The following is a 23,306-nucleotide window of genomic DNA, read 5'->3' on the forward strand; positions in this document are numbered from 1 at the left end:
AGCATTCATCCTCCAGCTTCACTGCGTTTATGTTATGCTAACATAGCTGTGTCGCTAGCGATAACATAGCACATCATTATATACTAGTTATCCCAACTTCAGTAACCCCACAAACGTCACTGCTGTTTGTTTCCCGTCTTCATTTATGTTGGGAGAGATAGCAGAGCTGTACGTTTTAATTTATTCTGAAATCCCTCACTCAGAACATGGTATGTCATATTTAGTAGAAACTAGCGAGCTAACTTCCTGCTAACTTCTAACTCCGTAAAAATTAATAAATTCTGTTTTCATGGATGCCTGGATGTTAAACTTAATTGTTACACCTGGTAAAGCAGCAACACTGATCATTTTATTAAAGACGAAGGCATTTAGACATTTTTTAACGCTCAGCGATGCCAGTGTTCGTTTGACTTTAGGACCTGAAGCCGAGTTTGGACCCCGATTACTTCGCGGCTCCTGACTACGGAAGCTGTAATGCTTTGACAATCCATCAAGCAGTGCGGCTTCGTAGCTTACCAAAGCCGTACTAAAATATCTGACAGATTTTTGAGCGCTGTGTACCACATAAAATCGGTTTGAGGTCACTAAGCATGACCAGAACCATAAGGCGCACTGTCATTTTTCCACAAGTCTCCAGCAGATCTGAAAGGCACTTCCTCAGTCTGTTACATTTATACTTTTTTTTGGTTTCTCATTCAGCGCCTACTTTTCCTGTTATTCAGGACGGTTTCGATCAAAACATCTCGTTCCTCATTTAACATTCTTATCTTTTCCTTTTACAGTCTTACACATCGATTCACCTCTCCTTTTATGGTTCTGCCCATCATCTCTGTCTCCCTTTCTTTGCGCACATCCTCATTCTCTATGAGCGTGGGTGGTTATACGTGGGGTCTTTAAGCGTGTCAAGCTCCTTACGTAGTTCTGCTTTTGCCTATACTTATCAAGATGTGTCAGACGGCAGTTAATGCTGCCTTTCTGCACACTTTCCTGTGATGCTGCTTCTATTCTATAACCATTTTCTGCTGTACTAACACAGGGCATGCTAGCAATATGATACCATCTACAGTTCCACAATGTAAGGTTCTTTTCATTTGGAAGGAAAAATAAGCGCAGACAGAGTCCTAGGAGGTGTCAAAAAAGTGATTTATTAAACACACACACTCTGTACAGTGTGGGAAGCCAGTCTTCGTCTCTCTGCCCGTTACAGAAAGCTTTATAGTCATTATGACGTCAGGACAATTCCTGGAACTCTTCTCAGAACAACAACCCTTTCCCAGGCTTGAAACCAGATGTTTTCCATCATCGGTATCTGGGAACATAACCAATTGTGTAGACGAGTGTGCAGTTTTGTGAGATTGTAGGTCCAGGCCAACGAAAGTTCGGTGTCCTTATCCGACTGCGGACTGCCTGGACCTACAGCCATGCTGGTGCTTTCTAGAATGTGTTTTATTCTGCGTGTTAATACAAGAGTATTCAGTAACCACACCGTTAGCAGATTTACTAAATGATAAATGATACATGATAATATTGATGATAAACTGATGATAAGTGATGCAGACTAATGAAGTAATGATGAAATAATGACAGTACACGTGAATGATAACACAGTGACAGTAAAATAACATTCCTTATCCTGACAACAATCACCTAATTCAATCTTAACAAAGGGGCTGTTTTAGACCAGCCCGATAATAAATACAACAACCCAGTCCTATACATTTGTTTAAGATTCACATTGAAGACGCGAGGACTTCCGGTAGACGGCATGTCAAAATAGTCGCTCTTCGCAGGGCTTCTACTTTTATCACAACTACTTGATCATTTCTCACTACCCGCAACAAAGTGTGGAGTTGTATTGGTGGTATTGTGTGTCTGGTGTCATAATCTGCCAAGATGACCAGTAGAAACACCAGGAACCAGGAGCAAAAAAGAGATGAGCTCGGTGCGGCTAATGAAGCCATCATGGCTATGCTAAAGACCACGCTGGACGAGCATAAAGCCTCGCTTTCGGCAGAATTCAAGACATCCGTTCAGCGACTTGAAAACAAGCTGGACAGCATCCAAACGACTCTCAACAACCATGACCAACGGATTACAGCCTTGGAAACTATGGCCACAACTACGAGCGCGGAGCTCCAGAACGTGGTGGCTAAGTTAGCGGTGGTGGCGGAGGATAACGAGAAGCTGAGAGCTAGGCTAATCGACGTTGAAAGCAGGAGCCGCCGCAACAATATTCGCCTCTTGGGGGTCCCTGAAAATATTGAATGGCCCAGGCCGACTGTGTTCTTTTCTCAGGTGCTTGTGGACATATTTGGAGTGGACGTTTTGAAAACGGCCCCGGAGTTGGATCGAGCCCACCGGGCACTGGTGGCAAGACCAGGCCCCAACGCGAAACCCCGAGCGGTTGTTGTCTGTTTCCATAGCTACCAGACCCGTGAGCTCGTTGTGCGCAAAGCTCGGGAAATGCGGGGTAAACTGAAATATAAGGACACCCCCATCCATATTGTCGAGGACTATTGCCCTGAGGTGCTGGAACAACGGTCCGCTTACCGCGGCGTTATGAAGGAGTTGTACAATCTTGGACTCAAGCCTCAGCTTCGCTACCTGGCCAAACTGTTCGTTATGACTGACGAAGGGAACCGGAAGCGACTGGCGTCACCAGGCGACGCTCGGAGCTATATCGCCTTACACCGTCCCCTGAGTTCTAACATTCTGGAAACCTGATCTGAGGGTCATGGTTGGATCCTGCCACTTCCATAGAAGGGCTCATGACATTTTAGTTTGATGTTTGGTACCTAGAGGACAGCATGGTTTGAGTAATTCTAACCTCATTGTTTTTTCTGTTTTTCTCTCATTTTCCTTTATAATACCCCTGTTTATATTTTGTTCTAATATCACTGTTGGCACGCTAGTCTGCTACGTATACATATATGTATATACTGTTTTACTTTATATAAACACACATTTTTTCATTATTATTGCCTCTCCTACAGTTTGATTCCTGCCATGTACAAATGGGGGACAACAATACCCCAGCCTGCCTTTTTTGTGCTTTTCTTCTGTCCGTTTTTGTATAGTAAGATACATCCTAGTTCCTCAATTTTTTCTAGCAGAATATTGACAAGGCATATTTTCATAGTGAGACCTTGCCGCCACAGGGAAGCAAGCCATTTGATAAGAGTTGTGATGGCGAAGTCTTCACATGGGAATGTTTACACCCTGCTGTGCAATGGACACTTGCAAGTTTTGTTTTCGGGGGTATCCAGGTCCAATTTATGTTGTTCGATCTGCATGTATGTATTGCCTTGTTTTATGTTTTTTCTGTTGTTGTTATTTTTCTTTCTGTTTTTTTTTTTTTTTTCCCCTGTTCTGTTCACAGTCTACTACCTCAAATACAGACACCAGCTTTCCCCTGGCCACGGTCAACTTGTCAAACCAAAGACCTGTCTAAATATAGTAAGGTATGTCGAGCACAATCAATGGTCTTAGAATTGTCTCCTGGAATGTGAGAGGGGTGGGGAATGCAACCAAAGTTAACAAAAGTTATGGCGCATTTACAGCAGCTTAAAGGAGATGTGTTTTTTCTTCAAGAGACACATCTCTGCAACAGAGAAGTGAGGCGACTCAAGAGAAACTGGATCGGCAATATATATCATTCCAAATTTAACGCCAAGGCCAGAAGGACAGCCATACTTATTCGTAATAATATTCTGTTTGAGCAACATAAAGTTATTGCTGATCCAGATGGCCGTTTCACATTTGTGTCAGGAAACTTGCAGGGCTCACTTGTGATACTGGCTAGCGTGTACGGGCCGAACTGGGATGACGACTCTTTTATAGCTAAACTTTTCTCTTCACTTCCAAATCTGGAAAACTATCATCTTATTATTGGAGGTGATTTTAACTTGGTTCAGGACACTCTGCTGGATAGATCGTCAACTAAGGCCTGTTCCCTGAATAAATCTGCTAAAACCCTAGAATTTTTCAAAACTCAGCTGGGGATTGTGGATCCATGGCGACATGCGAATCCCACTACTAAGGCATTTTCCTTTTTCTCTCATCCCCACCGTACATATACACGTATAGACTTTTTTCTTGTTGATATTAGGTTTCTCTGTAAAATTAGCCATTGTCAGTATCATGCTATTGCCATTTCAGATCATTCACCAGTTTCTTTTGATGTGGTATTAGCGACCCCGTCTCGACCCATTAAACATTGGAGATTTAATTCTAGCCTGTTGATAAGGGATGACTACACACATTTTTTGAGATCACAGTTCTCACTTTTCCTTGAGTTGAACGATTCTACTGAAGTGTCAAGAGGTGTATTATGGGAAACGTCGAAAGCCTACATGAGAGGCCAGCTTATAGGATTTGTGTCAAATTTAAAGAAGAAAGAGTTAACTTACACGTCCAGTTTATTGAATAAGATCAAAGATCTAGATGGCAGATATGCATCAAACCCAGATCCTAACCTCTATACAGAACGTGTGAAAGTTCAAGCCAGTCTCAATTTAACCACCACCGCAACAGCTATGGTTCAATTAATTAAGACTAAGCAACGCTTTTTTGAATCTGGCGACAAGGCAGGGAAACTTCTGGCTTATCAAGCCCGTGCCGAAGCAACCTCTAAGCTAATCCCAAAGGTCAAGTCTGCTGCTGGTGACATAATATCGGACCCAGAGGGAATTGAAGTATTTGTAAGTTTCTATTCCAATCTGTACACTTCAAGTTCTCCCCCTCTATCAGAAGAAACTCTCCAAAATATACATTTTCCAAGAATAGATAGAGATCTGACGAAAGGATTAGGGGGACCTATCACTGTAGTAGAGGTACAAGAAGCCATTAAATCCTTAAACACAGGTAAATCGCCGGGCCCTGACGGTTACTCTGCAGAATACTATAAAGTCAATTCTGATCTTATGGCACCGTTGTTGAAAGATATGTATAATGAAGCCTTTTCAAAATGTCAATTACCCAAGACTTTGTCCGAAGCTACTATTTGTTTAATCTTGAAAAAGGATAAGGATCCTTTGTTGTGCAGTAGTTACAGACCAATTTCTCTTTTAAATATTGATTTTAAAATACTATCTAAAATCCTCGCACTTAGGCTACAACGTGTTCTGTCACAAATTATCGCCTTTGACCAGACGGGGTTTATGGCCGGCAGGCACTCATATGACAATTCAAGACGCCTCTTGAATATTATCCATACATCGTGCAACTCAATTCCAGAGGTTGTGGTATCTCTTGACGCGGAGAAAGCTTTCGACCGCGTCGAGTGGAGCTTCCTCTATGAGGTGATGGATAGGTTTGGCTTGGGGGCTGACTTTATTCTCTGGGTTAAGCTACTATATTCCTCGCCATCCACCTGTATTCGTACTAACAACAACTTGTCTTTGCCTTTTCCACTTGAGAGGGGCACTAGGCAAGGGTGCCCTCTCTCACCCCTCCTATTCGCCATTGCTATCGAGCCTCTTGCAATATGGCTGCGTTCAGAGGATAGATTTAAAGGCATTACAAGGTTCGGTGTGACTCACAAACTCTCCCTTTATGCAGATGACTTGCTCCTGTACATTTCTGACCCTCTAAACTCATTCCCGGTGCTTTTTGACATACTGGACCAATATGGTACACTGTCAGGATATAAGGTCAATTATCAAAAAAGTGAGTTGCAACCCCTTAATTCCCTGGCCAGAGCTCTTCCCCACTCAATAGTGCCTTTTAAGTGGACAGAAACCGGATTTAGATATTTGGGGGTTTTTATTTCCTCTTCTATACATAAAATGATGAAGGAGAATTTTCTATCCCTACTAGAAAATGTTGGGAAAGATTGTGACCGTTGGACTTCTCTACCATTGTCAGTGGCAGGGAGAGTTAACCTGATAAAGATGAGTGTCCTCCCAAAATTCTTGTATCTTTTTCAACATGTCCCGATTTTTCTTACCAAGGCATTTTTTGACAAGTTAGAAAAGATTCTGTTACATTTCATATGGGGAGGGAAACAAGCTAGAATTTGCAAGTCTATTCTTCAGTCCTCTAAAAGTGATGGTGGTCTTGGTTTGCCCAATTTTAGACACTACTATTGGGCAGCTAACATACAAAAACTTTTACAATGGGTTCATAACGACCCCCCTGTAACAGCCTGGGTACAAATGGAAACTGCATCTAGCTGTTACTCATTATCATCAATACTCAGCTCACCACTCCCTTTTTCTCCAACCCTTGTTGGGGATAATCTAATAGCTAAGGAAACAGTAACTATTTGGCGACAGTTCAGAAAATACTTCGGGCTACTTGGACCGTCTTTGCTAACACCTTTATCAAAAAATTTTAATTTTGCACCTTCAAACACTGATGCGGCCTTTAGTAGTTGGAAAGATAACGGACTTAGGACTGTTAAGGACTTGTATAGTCAGGACACCTTTCTATCTTTTGCTGACCTATCGTCCAAATACGACCTGCCTAACTCCAACTTTTTTCGCTATCTTCAGGCTAGAAATTTTGTAAAAACGCAGTTCCCTCACTTTCCCAATCGGCCTCCAGAAACAAATCTGGATATCATCCTGCAGATGAACCCTCATCAAAACAGACTGATATCAGCCTTGTATAAAATACTAGATGCTTTGGTCCCCAAATCCATTTCTCATATTAAGCTGAGATGGGAGGAAGAGCTTCAGACAACCCTGCCAGAACAGCAGTGGGATCGTGCTTTGAAATTGATTCACTCGTCTTCAATTTGTGCTCGTCATGCTTTGATTCAGTGTAAGGTGGTCTTATAAAGTACACTATACAAACGCAAAATTATCTAAAATCTATCCAACCATCAGTGATGCCTGTAGCAGATGTGGACTATCGCCTGCCAACCATGTCCACATGTTTTGGTCATGTTCGAAACTGAGTGCATTTTGGAGGAATATATTCGACACACTTAGCCAAGCATATGGCCAGACTGTCCTTCCTAACCCACTCTCTGCAATTTTTGGCATTCCTCCTGACTTGAACTTATCTGGTCCCCTCAAACAGGCCCTAGCCTTTACCACTTTACTGGCCCGGAGGCTTATTCTGTTGAAGTGGAAGCTTCCCCACCCCCCAACTCATGACCATTGGGTGAGAGATGTACTCTTTAACTTAAAGCTGGAAAAACTTAGATTCTCTCTAAAAGGTTCTATTAGGGAATTTAATAAAATCTGGAAATCATTTCTCTTGCTGGTCGACACTATTACTTTACTTCCTGAGTCTGCAGTGAACTGAGCGAAGCTACATTATAATGTTTTTTTTTTTAAAATCTTATTTATACCTTATCTATTTGTTTTTCCTTTTGTTTTGCTTGGTCCTTTCTCTGTTATTTGTTTTCTCTGTTTTTGTTTTGTTTTTGTTTGTCTGTTTGGTTACGGGGCGGGGGGAGGGGGGGGGGGGGAGTTGTGGTTGTTGTTGTTTTTTGGGGGTTATGCTTGTTATGTGTATGGGTCCTGAGGTGTTGGGGTTTTTTTTTTTTTTTTTTTTTTTCTAAATTTATTTTTTGGGTGTGTGTGTGTGTGTGTGTGTGTGTGTGTGTGTGTGTGTGTGTGTGTGTGTGTGTGTGTGTGTGTGTGTGTGTGTGTGTGCGCGCGCGCAAGAGCGGCGAGGTCTATCGCAATAGTTTAATTTTTCTATCGAGAAAACGTTATATCGCAATACATATCGTTATATCGCCCAGCTCTACATCATCCAATATATATCGTTATATCAAACAGCTCTAAACATATCCATCATCCTTTGAATTCTCTCCACCGAACTCTCCTAACTGAAGTTTTTGTGGAAAATATATTATTATGTGGCAGGGCTTTTAATTTGTGACATATTAATCTAGAAGCTAATGAATGTGCAAAGCATAGGGCCTTAGAAGAAGTATTTTTCTTGTAACTGGCTACGTGCCTGCACAGTCAGAACAGGATGTACTCAGGATGTGTGCCGCCATATGATCCTGGGCCTCGTAGTGAGAACAACAGGAAAAACCTGGTATGAAAGGCAGTTGATAGCTTGTTATAGAAAATTACCAAAAAAGGAACTGTATCTAACTGTAACTGACGCATGTTATGTTATCTGCTTACGCATGAAGAGGGTGAACGCTGACATATAAAACAATAGGTTGAAGTGCTTTTCTTTGAGATCAACACGGAAGGTGCCATTGTGTAAATCTCCCATACATGTATGCTAATAAATAATTGTTGGTTAACTGGACCTGCTCTGAGTAGTGGTTGTTTGTTCTCAGCCCAACATCAAAGAATTCGGGACATTTTCTACTGCCATCTGTCACTTGATCACCAGCTTTCTGACAAACAGCAAACAGCAAGTGAAGACGGAAAACGTTGTTTCTTAAGTTTAGACAGGTCCTCGTCAAAGATTTGCCCTCTACACCTCCAAGAACCCAGCCATTAAACTCCCAATGACCCAACAATCCCTGAACTTATCCAAGATGGTGATAAGTTAGATATCAGCAGGAGGTTGAGCAGACAACTGAGCCTAGCACCAAAAGGTGCTGGAGCCAGTGGCAACAAGTCCCATGGGGATGCTAAAAGTATCACTGAATATCTGTACATATAGCCCTTTTCCACTAGCTCAGCATGGCTCGAGTAAGTTTTTAGTGTTCTCCACCAGGTGGTAGTACCTGGTACCAGGTAGGGCAGGACAATATGGCCAAAAATATTTGTCACGATATATATTAGAAAATTTGCGATAACGATATAACTGATGCGGGACAAAATGTCAACACAAAGGTTTTTTGTTTTTTTTTATTTGGAGCACATTTCTACAAGAAAGATAAGTTACCATATTTATTGGGCCATAATGTGCACCGGATTATAAGGCGAAACCAAACAGTTAGATAAGGCGAACTTTACTCAACTCATTCTTCTTGCTTCCTCCACTTCTGTACCATTGACTCATTAATGCTGAATTCTCTCGCAGCTGCTCTATTCCCATGTTCTACTGTGTGACTGATAGAGTTTGAAATCCACTTCATATGTCTCTTAGCAGGTGCCATTTTAGGGTCCTTATAAACGTACAACACGGTAGATGGACCGATCTGACACTGACCTAAATTACTGGATCGGATATCGGAGAGAAATAAAAAAAATGTAATACGATCCAATAAATATCAAAAAAAAAAAAAAAAAAAGCACCTCACAAAACTTGGACATGTCATAACTCAGCTCATAACCGTAACACGTCGGAGCAGTATGCATCACGTGATAGAGCAGCTGTGGCGTGCGAGATCTGTTGGCGTCTGGTTGAGTATTTGTAGCCTCGCTACCAAACCGGCATTTCATCTCCGAGAAAGTTATCCCAGAGAGAAGTAAAGCAAGTGTGTAAGTTCATCTCTGAATGTTTGTAAAGCACTCCAGCGCTAAGCTTAACAACCGATATATGGAGTGACTGCCTCTCTCCCCCTCCCTCTCCTGCTGCTACTTCAAACTTGAAACTGATTAATGATCAGCTGATCGGCTTTTCTGTCGCGAGTCCGTCTCTCTTGTTTGTTTATCGCCCACTTCGCGCCAGAAAGAGGAAATCAGCGGCTGAACAACAGCAGCACGTTTAAGCTTGATAAGCTGATGTTAGAATTTATTTAATATTACTTTCTACATCAGGATCTTTTTCTACGTAGCTGACAGCTGGTAACTGTGCAGGGGCGGATCTAGCAAAGTTTAGCCTGGGGGCCGATAGGGCATGAACGGGGGAAAAGGGGGCACAAAGACATACTTTTCTTTCTTATTCTCATTTAAAAATGTCTAGCTTTTAATAAATAATTATCTGAATCTTACACCCAAAGTTTTAATCTGATGTAAAATGTATAGAAGTCCATTACTGTATATAGTAGCTATTAAGTCTAATATACCCTAGTAAGCTATAGTACTTTTTCCTTTGGGAAGGTACCATCTGTGCAGTCTGCAATTCTGTTGAAGAAAGATGTTAAATCTATTTAATTATTCTTGAAAAATAGTTGTTTTTTTCCCCCCCACACTGCATCAAATTAAAGTTGATTACATCGATTAAGCATCATGAGGTGGGGTGGTTCCCTATTTTTATTTTTAGCTGGGCGTTTGCAACCCTATTAGTTAGGTTGCTTACTCTTTAAAATACCAGAATAGGGAGGATGGAGTAGGTTTAAGTTTATTAGATTGATCAGTATTGCTGAACTATGAAATATTTTGGGTGCAGTGTATTTTTTTTTGCATACAGGTATAACAGAATAGCTTTAGTGTTTGTTTGTTTTTTTAAAACTTGAGTATGAACTTATACAAAATGCAGCAAGATATTTAAAAAAAAAAAAAAAAAAAAAAAAAAAAACCACACTATATCGGATTCATATCGGTATCAGCCGATATCCAAATTTATGATATTGTATCGGACATAAAAAAGTGGTATTGTGCCATCTCTACAATACGGTAATATTATGTTGAAGTACAGTACTCCGCAAGGCTCCTGACTACGGGAGCCGTAATGCTCTGACAGTCTATTAAGCGGTGCGGCTTCGTAGCTTACCAAAGTCGTACTAAAACATTTTTTGACAAATCTTGACAGAGTGCCGTGCACCACATAAAGTGCTTTTGTGGCTATCTGACAGACAAAAACCAAACCAGTTCCACATCACTGAAGTTGCATGTTTTTAAAAAACAATTCTGGTTCATCCGTTTCATTCAACGATCCGCTTCCGCCCTTCTCATTCTCTGTCGCCGCTATACTTTTTCCGCCATATGCATACTAAAACCAAGGCACTGCGCATGCGTGTTTTACCCATATTCTATCGCAATTTCTTTTTTCTTTTTTTTTTATCATTGCCTAACATTATACCGGTATTCCCATGAACACTATAATATGGCCCAGCCCTAGTACCAGGAACTTTGTTTTCCCACTTAGTTGGGGCTCCAAGCAATCCAAAAATAATGTCAGACTGCATGTCACCAATTGGCTTGTCAGTGGCAATCGCATGATGAGTTACGAAAATCAAAACACCATTTTTGAAATGCAGCAACAACGGAAATGGCTACACAAAATAGAACACCGTGGTCCCCAAGTCTGAGAAAAAGCCATAAACCAAACACCTGCTATACCATTGCCTCGATGTCCTCATTTGTTGTGGCATTTGTGTTTGAGGTCGAGCATTACTATAAATCTTACTTCATCTGTTTTGTTGTGATTTTGCCTGCAACATGGTAAGCAGTGATGAAGCCCAGAGTGGGTATGCATATCCCCGTGACAGTTGCACCTCTCTGAAGGTTTTGCAATTTATGACTTTGCCCAAAAAAAAAAAAAAAAAAAAAAAAAAGGGGGGGGGGGAGCCTGTGAGTCAAGTCCAAACCATAGCCTCTCCCCCGTTTTGACCAATTAGAAGCACAATTGCTTATATTAGAATATATTATCTTGTGTAACACCAAATTAGGGTAATTCTTTTTCAGGAAAATGGCTACAGCTAACTGCTTGCAGACTGTAACCTTGTCAAAGACAATTTCATTTATACCCACTGATAAGGCACATGAGGCTGCCACAGTATTCTCCTGAACAGTGTTGGGAAGGTTACTTTTAAATGTATTCCAATACAGATTGCAGAATACATGCCCCAAAATGTATTTCGTAACGTATTCAGTTACGTTACTCAATGAGAGTAACGTATTCTGAACTTTGGATTATTTAATATATTATCATACTTTTCACAACTACATGAATGCGTTATTGCTGTTTGATTCATTACTATAACTGAATGTTACTCGCCATACCAAAACCAACTAGATTTTTAAATCTTAATATAAAATTGGTAACAGTAGGGTGGACATTAGGTAAGGCTGCACTTTTTGCAGCGATCTCGTATAGGAAACTATTCCGCGCGTATATAAAACAGGTCCGTGGCTCCGAACTGTAGTAAAGGGACCTCTGGCTAATACATCGGAGTCTGTGTCGGGCTCGTAGCCGAAAACTAGCTTTACTTTGTTGTCTGGGTCATAGCTTACTTAAAGCTGGGCTCGTCAGGCACTCTTTTTGGCTGCAGTGGTTATTATTAGATTTACATGCTTCCATCTCCTGCTTTTTCTTGATGACAACTTGTACTTTTTGACTCTCCTTTTTCTCCCTTCCTCGCGCTCACAGACACATAACGGGTATGGCAGTCCATTGTCCCTGCAGCACGGACTACACTGCCCATGAGGCTACATTCTTTAGGGCCATGCCTGTAACACTCTGCCTATTGCCTTCATACTATTTAATTTTTTTTTTTTTTTTTTTAAATAGTAATTTTAAAAAATATTTCACGTCATTATGCGGGCCGCAACATGGGCCGCGAGCTCATCATTCTCCAACCAAAATTGACTGAACCAGCCGCAAGAGAAGATCCAAACTATGCTTCACATAAACATTGTCATGAATTCCCCCTTACTTTTGCAGTTTTGCCTCCACCACGATAAAAAAAAAATATATAATAACAATAATAACAACAATAAATCACACTTCATGCACAGCTCTCTCTCAGTGTACGTCAAGAAAAATTCGCCATGAAAAATCTCTTTTCTGTAATATTTGCTTGCTTATTACCCACCAGTCTACCGTTGTTTACAGCGCTGTCTGACGCTTTTTTTTGGGGGGGGGGGGCAGCGCTGTTGTTCTCAGCCCAACATCAAAGAATCGGGACACCTAACCTCAGCCTGGTGGCCCCTCTCTCCAATCTGTTCCTGATTCAATCTACCAAGTTAAGTTACCATGTGTCTTTTAAATCGACCATCATCCAGGTCAATTGCTATGTCTTCTGTACCAAAGTTGGCAGTTTCTTTCTGGCTCTTGTGCCTATTCTGGGTGAAAAAAATACTATAAAGTCAACAAGAGAAAAATGGTCTTCCTGTGCCAGCCGAAGTGTCTGCCGGTTCACGTTCCTGACATTGGTTCTGTGGTAGCTGAGGTCTTTCTGCTCCTGAATTTGATGGACATGGTAGTCTGAAGGTGCTATGCAGACTTGCGTCGACATGCTCCCGTCTTTGGTACTTTATGATGTAGGTCTTCTCTTCAGCAGGGGGAAAAATAAAGAACCTTGTATTGGGTTAAAACCGCAAGGTAAGGGGAAAAAAAAAAAAAAAAAAAAAAAAAAAAATCCAAATACAGCCTTTTCTTCTTGTACATTTCTTTGATCACTGTTGGGTTTTCACTTATTTGTCTTTATGGTAAACTCTTCTATGGTCTCCCTTCTTTTTCAATCAATATTTAAACATAGCATTACCGCCATAATGCTTCACTCAAAGGAGACAGACGGAGGATGCAAATATCCATCACTGATTAGCTGAAGTATCCCTTGGGGAAGGTCACATATATAGAGATCAACTGTACAGATGCACATCCGTGAGCAGATATTCCCCTGTTCTCAAGGCTGTTCCTGCAGTTATCTCCAGCTCCTTCAGAGATGACTTTTATCTTACCTGTTCTTTCAGAAATGTTTTTTTTCCTAAATTAGAATCCCATCTACTTAGTGATCCGACAGCTCTACTGCCAGACAGTTTTTCCCTAAGGAACCTCTGTTCCACTGCTGCACCTTGCCACCTTCTCAACCACATGATGGGTAACATGCTTCCTGAAGGGCCCTTGAAAGGTTTCCACCTTTGGCCTTTCTTCGGGGCAATCGTCAGTTGCTGAGTCTGTCTGATCTGCCCTAGAGCTCCCAGCTGACAATTTCCTATTCCTTAACCTAGAGCTGCCCATCTAAGGCAGCTGTTCCCAAACTTCTTTTGCCCTCCTTTGTGTTTACAATAAAATCTTCTCTCCCCCCCCCCAACACAAACACATCCTCCAGCCACACACAAACTCAGATTCCATTGCAGTGCACCTCAAACCTTTTGTAAACAATTAAAAGTAAACTGCAATAAATTACAAGTAGCAAAAACACACACACACACACACACACACACACACACACACACACACACACACACACACACACACACACACACACACACACACACACACACACACACAAAATTAATTATTTCACATGTAGTTGTTTTTTGTTTTTTTACCCAGCACATGATCCCGATGCAGGGGAAACTAATTCTGTCGGTGAAACCTACCATGGCACCGCTGTTGTGCAGGTGAAGCCAAAGGCAAGATATGCTTAATCATATTTTCTAGTCTTTGGCACGGAAGGAAGTTGTTTGGAAGCATATTTGGCGATGCTTCATCTTCTGTTTTGCATTTGTGTAAGAGCCCCATCAAAAACTTGTCCATCATGCTAGCAGTGGAATACTTCGAGGACCTCCTTAATCCCACTGCTACGTCTTCCGAGGAGGAAGCAGAGTCTGGGGATGACTCGCCAATTTCCGGGGGCGAGGGCACTGAGGCAGTTAAACAACTCCTTCGTGGCAGAGCCCCTGGTGTGGATGAGGTCTGCCCCAAGTTCATGAAGGCTCTGGACGTTGTAGGGCTGTCCTGGTTGACACGCCTCCACAATGTTGCATGGAGATCAGGGGCAGTACCCCAGGACTGGCAGACCGGGGTGGTGGTCTCCATCTTTAAGAAGGGGGACCGGAGGGTGTGTTCTAACTACAGGTGTGTCTTGCTCATTGCAACGGGCCATTCGATCCCTATACAACCGTTGCAAGAGTTTGGTTCGCATTGCCGTCAATAAGTTGGACTCGTTCCCAGTGGGTGATGGGGTCGGCCAGGGCTGCCCTTTGTCACCGATTCTGTTCATAATTTTCTAGGCACAGCCAAGTGGCGGAGGGCTTTCACTTCGGTGGCCCCAGAATCTCGTCTCTGCTTTTCGCGGATGATGTGGTTCTGTTGGCTTCATCGGGTGATGGCCTCCAGCTCGCACTGGAATGGTTCGCAGCAGAGTGTGAAGCAGCAGGAATGAGGATCAGCACGTCCAAATCTGAGGCCATGGTTCTCAGCCGGAAAACGGTGGAGTACCCACTCTGGGTCGGGGATGAGTTCCTGCCCCAAGTGGAGGAGTTCAAGTATCTCGGGGTCTTGTTCGCGAGTGATGAGAGAAGGGAGCCGGAAATCGACAGATGGGTTGCACCGGTCCGTCGTGGTGAAGAGGGAGGTCGGGGGAGAGGACATTAAGCCACTTTCACTCACTGGTCACTTTTTGAACCAGACCATTCTAGTATTAGGCTGGACGCCCTTTTGCTTACAGAGCTTCCTGAAATTGTCAGAGCTTCCTTAAATTGTCATGCCATATATTCAATAACGTACTGGAAAAATTCCTAAGAGATTTTGGTCCACATTTACATGATAGCGTCACACAGGTACTGCAGATTTATCGGCTGCACATCGAGGATGGGAATCTCCAATCCTGCTACATCGAAAATAAGCTCTGTTTGATTCAGGTCCAGTCTCTGTGGAGCCAATTTGAGTACAGGGAACTCATTGTCATGTTCAAGAAATCAGCTTGAGATGATTTCAGCTTCGTGACATGGCGTGTTATCCTGCATGGACAGCAGCAATACTCAGGTAGGCTGTGGTGGTTAAATCATGCTGAGTTGGTACTAATAAGTCCGAAGTATGCCAAGAAAATGTCCCCACCCCATTAAATCACCAGCAGCAGGCTGAGCTGTTGCAGCATAGTCAAGAGTCATTAGACTAGGCAATGAGTTCACAACCTTCTGTTGTCCAATTTTGGTGAACTGAGAGGAGTGGCACCTGATGTGGTCTTCTGCTTCTGCTACCCATCTGCTTCAAGGTTCAACATCTTGTATATTCAGAGATGCTCTTCTGAAAACCTGGGTTGTAACAGCTGGCTATTTGGGCCAATGTAACATTCTGGACAGTCTCCTTCAGCCTCCCATTGTAATGCTCGGTGTGAACTTCAGCAAGTCATCTTGACCATGCCTGCATGCCGCACAGCACTGAGTTGTGTCCATGAGATTGGTTAAATAAGATAGTTGCACTAACAACATTACAGTTTGGTATGGAAGCTGTTCTGCCAAAATAAAAACCCTTACTCTGTCCAATACTGTACTAACTGACACTCTGAAATCTTGTACTGCTGCTCACTCCTGACACTTTTTACTATTTGCTGATTGACTTTTCTTCTGCTCGTCAAACACATCTCATTGCAATGTTGACCCTGTGCCAAGTATGACAGATAAAAATAAATTAAAAAAAAAAAAAACTAAAACTGAACATGACTGTCTGGAACATGAAAAGCATTATGTAGTATTTTTAGATGCACTTGTATGACCTGTGTGTAAATGGTTCAAAGTGGTCCTCGGAGACTTCGATTTTTTTATTCTAGCAGCTGCAGCACCCCTAGTGTTTGAGAGTTGCCTAAAGAGTTAATATAAACATTTAATTCAAAGGTACATGGAAAACTGTTACAAGGGGCACAAGTATAGAAATATGTAAGAAAATTAAAAAAAAAAAAAAGTACCCTTGAATCTATATTTGCTGTTGGTGGCCATCAAAGACAGACAATGACTTCACACCATTTTATATTTATAAAAAATAAATAAATAAAAAAAAATAAAAAAAAATAAAAACCCTCCACGTCCACATTATCATTTTCCAACGTTTCGAAGAGTTGTTCATCCACACTGAAACAACTGAAAACCATTATGTTCCTGCACTGCGCATGCGTGAAATGCAAGATGATTCTGCGTCATTTCCGTCTGCTGTTTATTTACTTTCCAGTGCTTTGAAACTTTGCAGCATAATGTCGAGGAAAAGCACAGTTTTGTTTTTTTTTGTTTTTGTTTTTTTTGTTTTTTTTTAAATGAGAAGGTGGAGTTGTTGCTGCGAGTAACACAAGACTACAAAGTTGCAAAAGCACCATCTCAGTGTGGACGGAAGGCCAAAACTGAGAGAAAAAGATGTTTTCAAACAAAAACGTGTTAGTGTGGACATGGCCTTAATCTAGCCTCCAAGTGTCCAGAGCTGCGTCAGCTACTCATTTGTAGTTCAAGTAGTATTTGTATTCAAGTGGATTATTTATACCTTCACAGCTGTTGCTACAAAAAAGCAACACGTGGTAGAGACACATCTGTACCATGAACTAGAGATGGGTCGGTCGTGAACGAAGCGGCTCTTAGGGACGGATCTTTGAAGTGAACGACGGGAGCCGGCTCCTTATTGGAAGTAGTGGGGGAGGGTGTTCTCTCTCGCCGCATGTGAGCCAGCCTTGTGTTTACGCTGAGCAGAAGGGGGAAGGGTGCAAAAAGCCTTGTGTTTGTGCTGAGTAGAGGGGGAAGGGGCTGAGTAGAGGAGGAGGGGCAGTAGTTACACTTGCAGCAGCAGTACCACAGGAACAGAGCAGGGAGGTGAGAGAGAACGTGAGCAGGAGACACCAAGAGACAAAATCAACACAGTCATCTCTCTCTCTGCAAGTATAGACACTACCAGAAGGAATCCCTCACCAGATGTAGTACTGGAAGTGAGATACTACACTGATGAGCCCCTTTGCCAGAGAAGTGCAGACCCACTGAGATGGTAGGACAGGGGTGGGCAACTCCAGATCTCGAGGGCCGGTGTCCCTGCAGGTTTTAGATGCGTCCTTGAACCAACACAGCTGATTTAAATGGCTAAATTAGCTCCTCAAATGTCCTGAAGTTCTCCAGAGGCCTGGTAACGAACTAATCATGTGATTCAGGTGTGTTGACCCAAGGTGAGATCTAAAACCTGCAGGACACCGGCCCTCGGGGCCTGGAATTGCCCACCCCTGTGGTAGGAGAACAAGGCTTCCATTTATCCAGGTCTTACATTGTGGCAACATCAGTCCCCTTTGAGAGAATCTGATCTGGTTTCTTCCTGATAGAAGAAACCGGATCAGCTCCTCAAAGCTGAGGCACTTGGTATTTCTAAATGCCAAACTTTACCTAAATTAAAAGATCTGGGTGTTCATTTATTTTTATTTACATAATAAAAATATTTTATATAATAAACCATTTTTAAAAAAACAACAACATCTTTTTACATTACGAATTCATTTGTGCATAATTTTATATTGTTGTTGATAATAAATTAATTAAAGCAACAAAACAACCTGAAGAGCCGCTCCGGAGCCGAAAGAGCTGGCTCTTTTTAGTGAATCGAGCCAATTAAGCCGGTTCTCAAAAAAGAGCCGGAATTCCCTCATCACTACCAGAAACGTTAGGACAGCCACGAGAGAAGCCTGGTCACGACGCCCGTTATCGCCGCGATACCCTGATATTGATACAACAATCAATGCACCCACCTGGCATTTAAAGCTGCACTCCATGTTCAGTTTACTGGTGCTGTAAACCAACTAAAAACTCTTCTCTCCAGACAGGAAATGTTTAAAAAAAAAACCCCACACAAACAGGGGGGGAAAAGTCGTCTTCTAAGGCATCGGCATACAGCTCCAGTCCAAACACCAGCACACGGAGCGAATTGTTTCGCTCTAACCTGGGCTTAGCTGGCGGGAGATTGCTTTTTAAAGCAGCAGCGGTCTGACTCCTCCCTCCTCTGACGCTCAGTTCGTACCGGCAGGAAGTTGTGTGTGTGAAACGCGGGCATGGAGAGAGAGTGTTGTTGTCGTTCTACCGCTTTTTGTTGGAGAATTTATTAGTACTCAAAGAAAATAAAGAATTTCAAATAATGTGTCTCTCCTGTAATGAAACGAAGAAGGCGACGTACTGTGAAACGCAACACAGTGTTGTTTTATGCAGGTGACATAAACGAGGAAAATATCCGTTCATAAAAAAAAAAAGGTAGAACATGAAAAGGTTGGAAAGCTGTGGAGGTATTTTTGCAGTGTCGCGATCCTCTCTCGATTGCTCCCGATCCTTTTAATTCTGGCACACCTTACTGCAATACAAAATCCCTTTATTACCAATGCGCATTGGGAGATCAAACACAGTACAGAGACTTGTGCAGATCTGAGGATTCGTTCCTCAGCTACTACTTTATATACTTTCTGGCTGAGTCTTAAAGACCTCACTCTTCCCAAAACACGTCAATCACGTTTCCTCCTGAATGCCGGAATGGCCCTTTGTTCACTCAGTGGTGCTAGTTTCAGTAATAATGCAAATGTACTGTTTATAAGATTGGGGAAACCTGCAGTCAACTGCTACTGAAGAAGTCATTTGGATGAGTGACGAAATGTTTCTCCCAATGAAAATGCTACAACAGAACAGAATCAACTTTTTGGCATAAACATAAAACAATAACAATCTTACAAAAACAACCTCCTATGCCTGCTGCAAATGTCATAACACGCTGATCTGAAACCACATGCTCCCTATCTTTGTTGTTATGCAGAAACTGCGATGTACCCCCTCCTTCTAACCTCACAGACAAACTCGCATCCTGTCACATGTCTACTCTTAAGCACGCATCCTTATGTGCCTATTATTCTACTCTACATGAGAGTACAGTACGGTGCTGGATGTAATACTTTATCTAACTCCTACATGCGTGCTTATCAATTTGTATCATATAATTTCTACCTTCCACCATAGTGAAGGCCTAGCTTTCTTGTTTATCTGTGTGTGTGAATCTCCACATAAACTAAATGAAGAGTAAGTTGTCATCTATCCCACGCTATAGTGACCTTTGACATCTCCCACAGCAGCTATTTTTTATGGCATGTGTATTTGTGGAACTTTCCCTTTCATGAAAAGAATAACTAAACTGGACTAACATACTTAAATCTAACTAACAAAAAAGCAAGTTTTATTCCTGTTGTGCTTGGGATCGTTGCTTCAAGGATTGTTTATTTATTTGTTTGTGATGAGGGAGGGAGATCAGATGAGATGAGATGTTATCAGAACCAGTGTGTAATTGGCACAGTGGATGGATGTCAAGCCCCACTTATTTTTGCTCCTCAATAATAGTGACACATTCATGGAACAGAGAAGAAATGAACTGGACTGAGCTTTCTTTTTCTCAGCAGTGCGCACACAGCGAGAGACTTCTCTGTATGGAACGTGTAGCGACCCAAATTAAAATGTCTGTCTATTTATCAGTTTATGTCAGCATGTTAGATCAATGTCTGAATGGTGCAGTGTGCTGGAAAAAAGAAAAAACACACACAAGCTCATATTAAGCATGTGGCAGAGGGGTGCAAACATGGACGGCTCGGGATCTGGTGGCTTTTAATGTTTGCTTTGGTGTTCTTCTACGGTTCATCACCTCTGTGAGATTATTCTGTTATCATATGTTATCTTATATCTGTAGTTAAATTATGTTAAATGGCCTGTAGTTATATAGCGCTTTACTAGTCCCTAAGGACCCCAAAGCGCTTTACATATCCAGTCATCCACCCATTCACACACTGGTGATGGCAAGCTACATTGTAGCCACAGCCACCCTGTGCACAGCACACTGCCCAGAGGCGAGGCTGCCGGACACTGGCGCCACCAGGCCCTCTGACCACCATCAGTAGGCAACGGGTGAAGTGTCTTGCCCAAGGACACAATGACCGAGACTGTCCAAGCCGGGGCTCGAACCGGCAACCTTCCGATTACAAGGCGAACTCCCAACTCTTGAGCTACGATCGCCCATAACTGCTGTAGGTCATATAATATCCTTTAGTCTAGATTGTGTACTGTGTATGTAGCTTAGTTTCCATTATATTTTTGGGTTAAAAGAATGTGACCATTTTTGGATTTGTTAGACAGGCGTGCATTACCCTGTACCCTTGATCTGCTGTGAATGTGTTACACTGTTTCTTGACATTTCAGACTGCTAAGCAGAAAGACAGGGAGCCAAGGTCATAACTTAGGCGCCGTAACAGAGAAAGAATGTGAATGTTTAGGCTTTTACGACTAGGTGGGGGCCACTAGAGGTTATAAGAAGCTGAGTAACCCGTCACCATTTTGAGACTTGCTGTGACCCTCTTCATGCATGTCTCCCCATCATGATGGCTTGTGCTCATAAGTGTTGAATTGTATGGAAATAAATGATTGGTGATTGAGCATTTACACACCGAGTATTGTCCTTCCTTCAGCCCAAAGATTAAAAGAATTGGGAGATTTTAACACCTCAAACAGGGCAGCTGTTACACAAGGATTTTTAGGTTTTAACAGTGGAGCAGTTTGTACATTCAGCTTCTTCACCTCTTTTCAGCAGAAAGTTCTACTTCAGCTTTTTTCAGCAGAAGGTTAAACTTTTTCACCTCTCTTCAGTACAAATTTCAGCTTCTTTACCCCCTTTCAGCAGAATTGTCAGTTTTTCACTTGATGACAGCAAAAATTTCTGCTTCTTCACCTGTTTTTGACAGAATTTTTACTTTCTTCACCTCCTTTCAGCACATAGTTTTACTTCCACTACAAGGAATTCACACTGCATTTTCACAGGAAATGCAACTTTTTCTAGTTTGTGACCCAAAGACCCAAAGAAGATTAGAAGATTGTGATCTTGAAATATAAAAATAAAGTTATATTTTATTATTTTTCATCGCTCAAAATAACAGTCACACTCGTGGAAGCTGGTATATCCGCCAAAACATCGTGCATTTATTTACCCAGCGTTTTGTGTTTATTTTTATTATTATTATTCTGTTATTGTCATTATGATCCTTTGTTGTTGTTTATGCTGATTGTGTGCTTGGGGTTTACACCTTTTTGTTCTTAGAGGTTTGGTGTTGCACTCCCTCTGTTTTGTGTCTGCCCATGTGAGTCCAGTCTGTGCATTTCCTGTTTTATTTTGATCTGTGTCTTTTGTCAGTGTGTTGCGTTTGTGCTCTCCCTGTCTCGTCAGTGTAATCAGCACCAGCCTGTCTCCCAGCTGTTTCCTCTTAGTCCTGTTCACCTCTTGTATTTAGTGTGAGCGTCTTCCCCTGCTTGTTGTCGCGTCGTACCATCGAACTTTGCTGTGTGTTCCGTTAACCTGTTTGCCTGTCTGTTAGTTTATGTTTTTCCCAGTTTAGTTAGTGTCCTGTACAATCTGACAAAAAACTGTCAATAAAGCTGTTTATTTTGAGTTCACCCTCGCCTCCGTGGGTCCTGCATTTTGGGTCCATTTCCCTGCCTGCCTGCACACAGTCATGACACTGAAGACAGTACAACATTTAATGATGCCGAGGCAGATTTACTTCTGACGAGAGCGGCCTACCAGCATGCCTAATTCCGTCGATCTTCGGATCCACATATGTGAGCATTTCTTCTCCATCATGAACTATGTTACAAACAAACACTGCTCACGCCTCACAGACGACAGCTTACAGTTTTGCGTAACCTGCTAGGGGGCAGGTTAGCTTCACGGAGTGTGTCGTCATAGTGACTCACTGAGGCTCCATCTGAACTCGCTTTGTGAAACCGAAAACCCAGAGTTTTCATTAACTCAGGGTATACTTACTCAGTTTTTCCACTAAACCGGCTTCCTGAAACAGGGCCCTGTTTTGATAACTTTATGCTATTAAGGTGATGCATTGAGGTTGATATATGTTCAGCTATATAAGCAACACATGTCAAAGTGTCCAAGCAGAAAATATGCAGAAATCCTACAGTTCAACGCTCTGCAAACAGCAGGCTGTTGGTGCATTACTCGGTGTCTAAGGACAGAATAACATATGATGGCCTGAACGGATTTGTTTTCCTCTGAAATGCTGTTTCTGTATCAAACTCTTGGGTCAGGGAGCATGGCTCAGTTGCTCTTATTATGTTTTTTGCAGCACCTTTCATTCTGCATTTATTTCAAGTTCAGTTAAACTGAACGCTCTTTCGTCTCACCTGTTAGTTCCAGGACCTGCACAGGTGCTAGTTTTGGTGACGCAAAACACTCTGAAGGCACGCCTTGGTTTGAATCTAGGAGTTAAAAAGGGCTTTAAGGTGAACCAGTGTCACAGTTTTACAGATGTTCTCAAATGATTGCTTTATGTTTCTTACTTATGCTTTTATCTTAATGTTTAATGTCAAGTTTAAATGTTTCCCTTGGGCGAGAACTGGAAGCAATTTATCAGGTTGTTATACAACAGGTGCCTGAATCGCTCTGCCCTACCTCTCCAAGTGTAGCTGGGTCAGACTCCACTGCTAAACAGCCCTTAATGGTTTTTGTACTATGTGGGGGGGGAAAATCACAAAAATTGGTAAAATATGATGTGTGACAATAATCAGTGTCTTAGAAACACTAGCGTCACAGGAAAAGCTTTTAATGACGAGTTATGTCTAAAACCTACCTGTTAGGTCTCTTGATTTATACCGCACAAGTGTACGCCCATGCCAATGTCCTACTTTAATAACCCCATATAAAGGTCATCTTAGTGGGTTGTTAGGCCATAATGTATATGTATCATTATATATGGATACTTTGTGAATATAAATTAAATGTTAATGTCCCAAAATTAAAATTTGATGCTTGTATAAGATTGCACAAGTGCATAATTGCTAAAA

General features: G+C 42.0%; 1 protein-coding gene across 5 annotated transcripts in view; it reads right to left on the bottom strand.

Moving 5' to 3' along the window:
* The window catches only part of LOC113014140 (uncharacterized), a 57,108-nt gene extending 38,720 nt beyond the window's left edge, over positions 1-18,388 (bottom strand). For 3 of the 5 annotated variants that reach the window (XM_080295938.1, XM_080295939.1, XM_080295937.1), the window contains exon 1: positions 18,188-18,377. In XM_080295938.1, the coding sequence (XP_080152064.1) occupies positions 18,188-18,211 (24 nt within the window). In that variant the 5' untranslated portion in view covers positions 18,212-18,377. Of the gene's footprint in view, positions 1-18,187 lie in introns of all 5 variants that reach the window. The other 2 variants (XM_026155463.2, XM_080295940.1) reach the window with 2 other exon arrangements.
* Positions 18,389-23,306: the final 4,918 nt, after the last annotated feature.

Source organism: Astatotilapia calliptera, chromosome 22, assembly GCF_964374335.1.
Source record: "Astatotilapia calliptera chromosome 22, fAstCal68.1, whole genome shotgun sequence".
Taxonomy (NCBI): Eukaryota; Metazoa; Chordata; class Actinopteri; order Cichliformes; family Cichlidae; genus Astatotilapia; species Astatotilapia calliptera.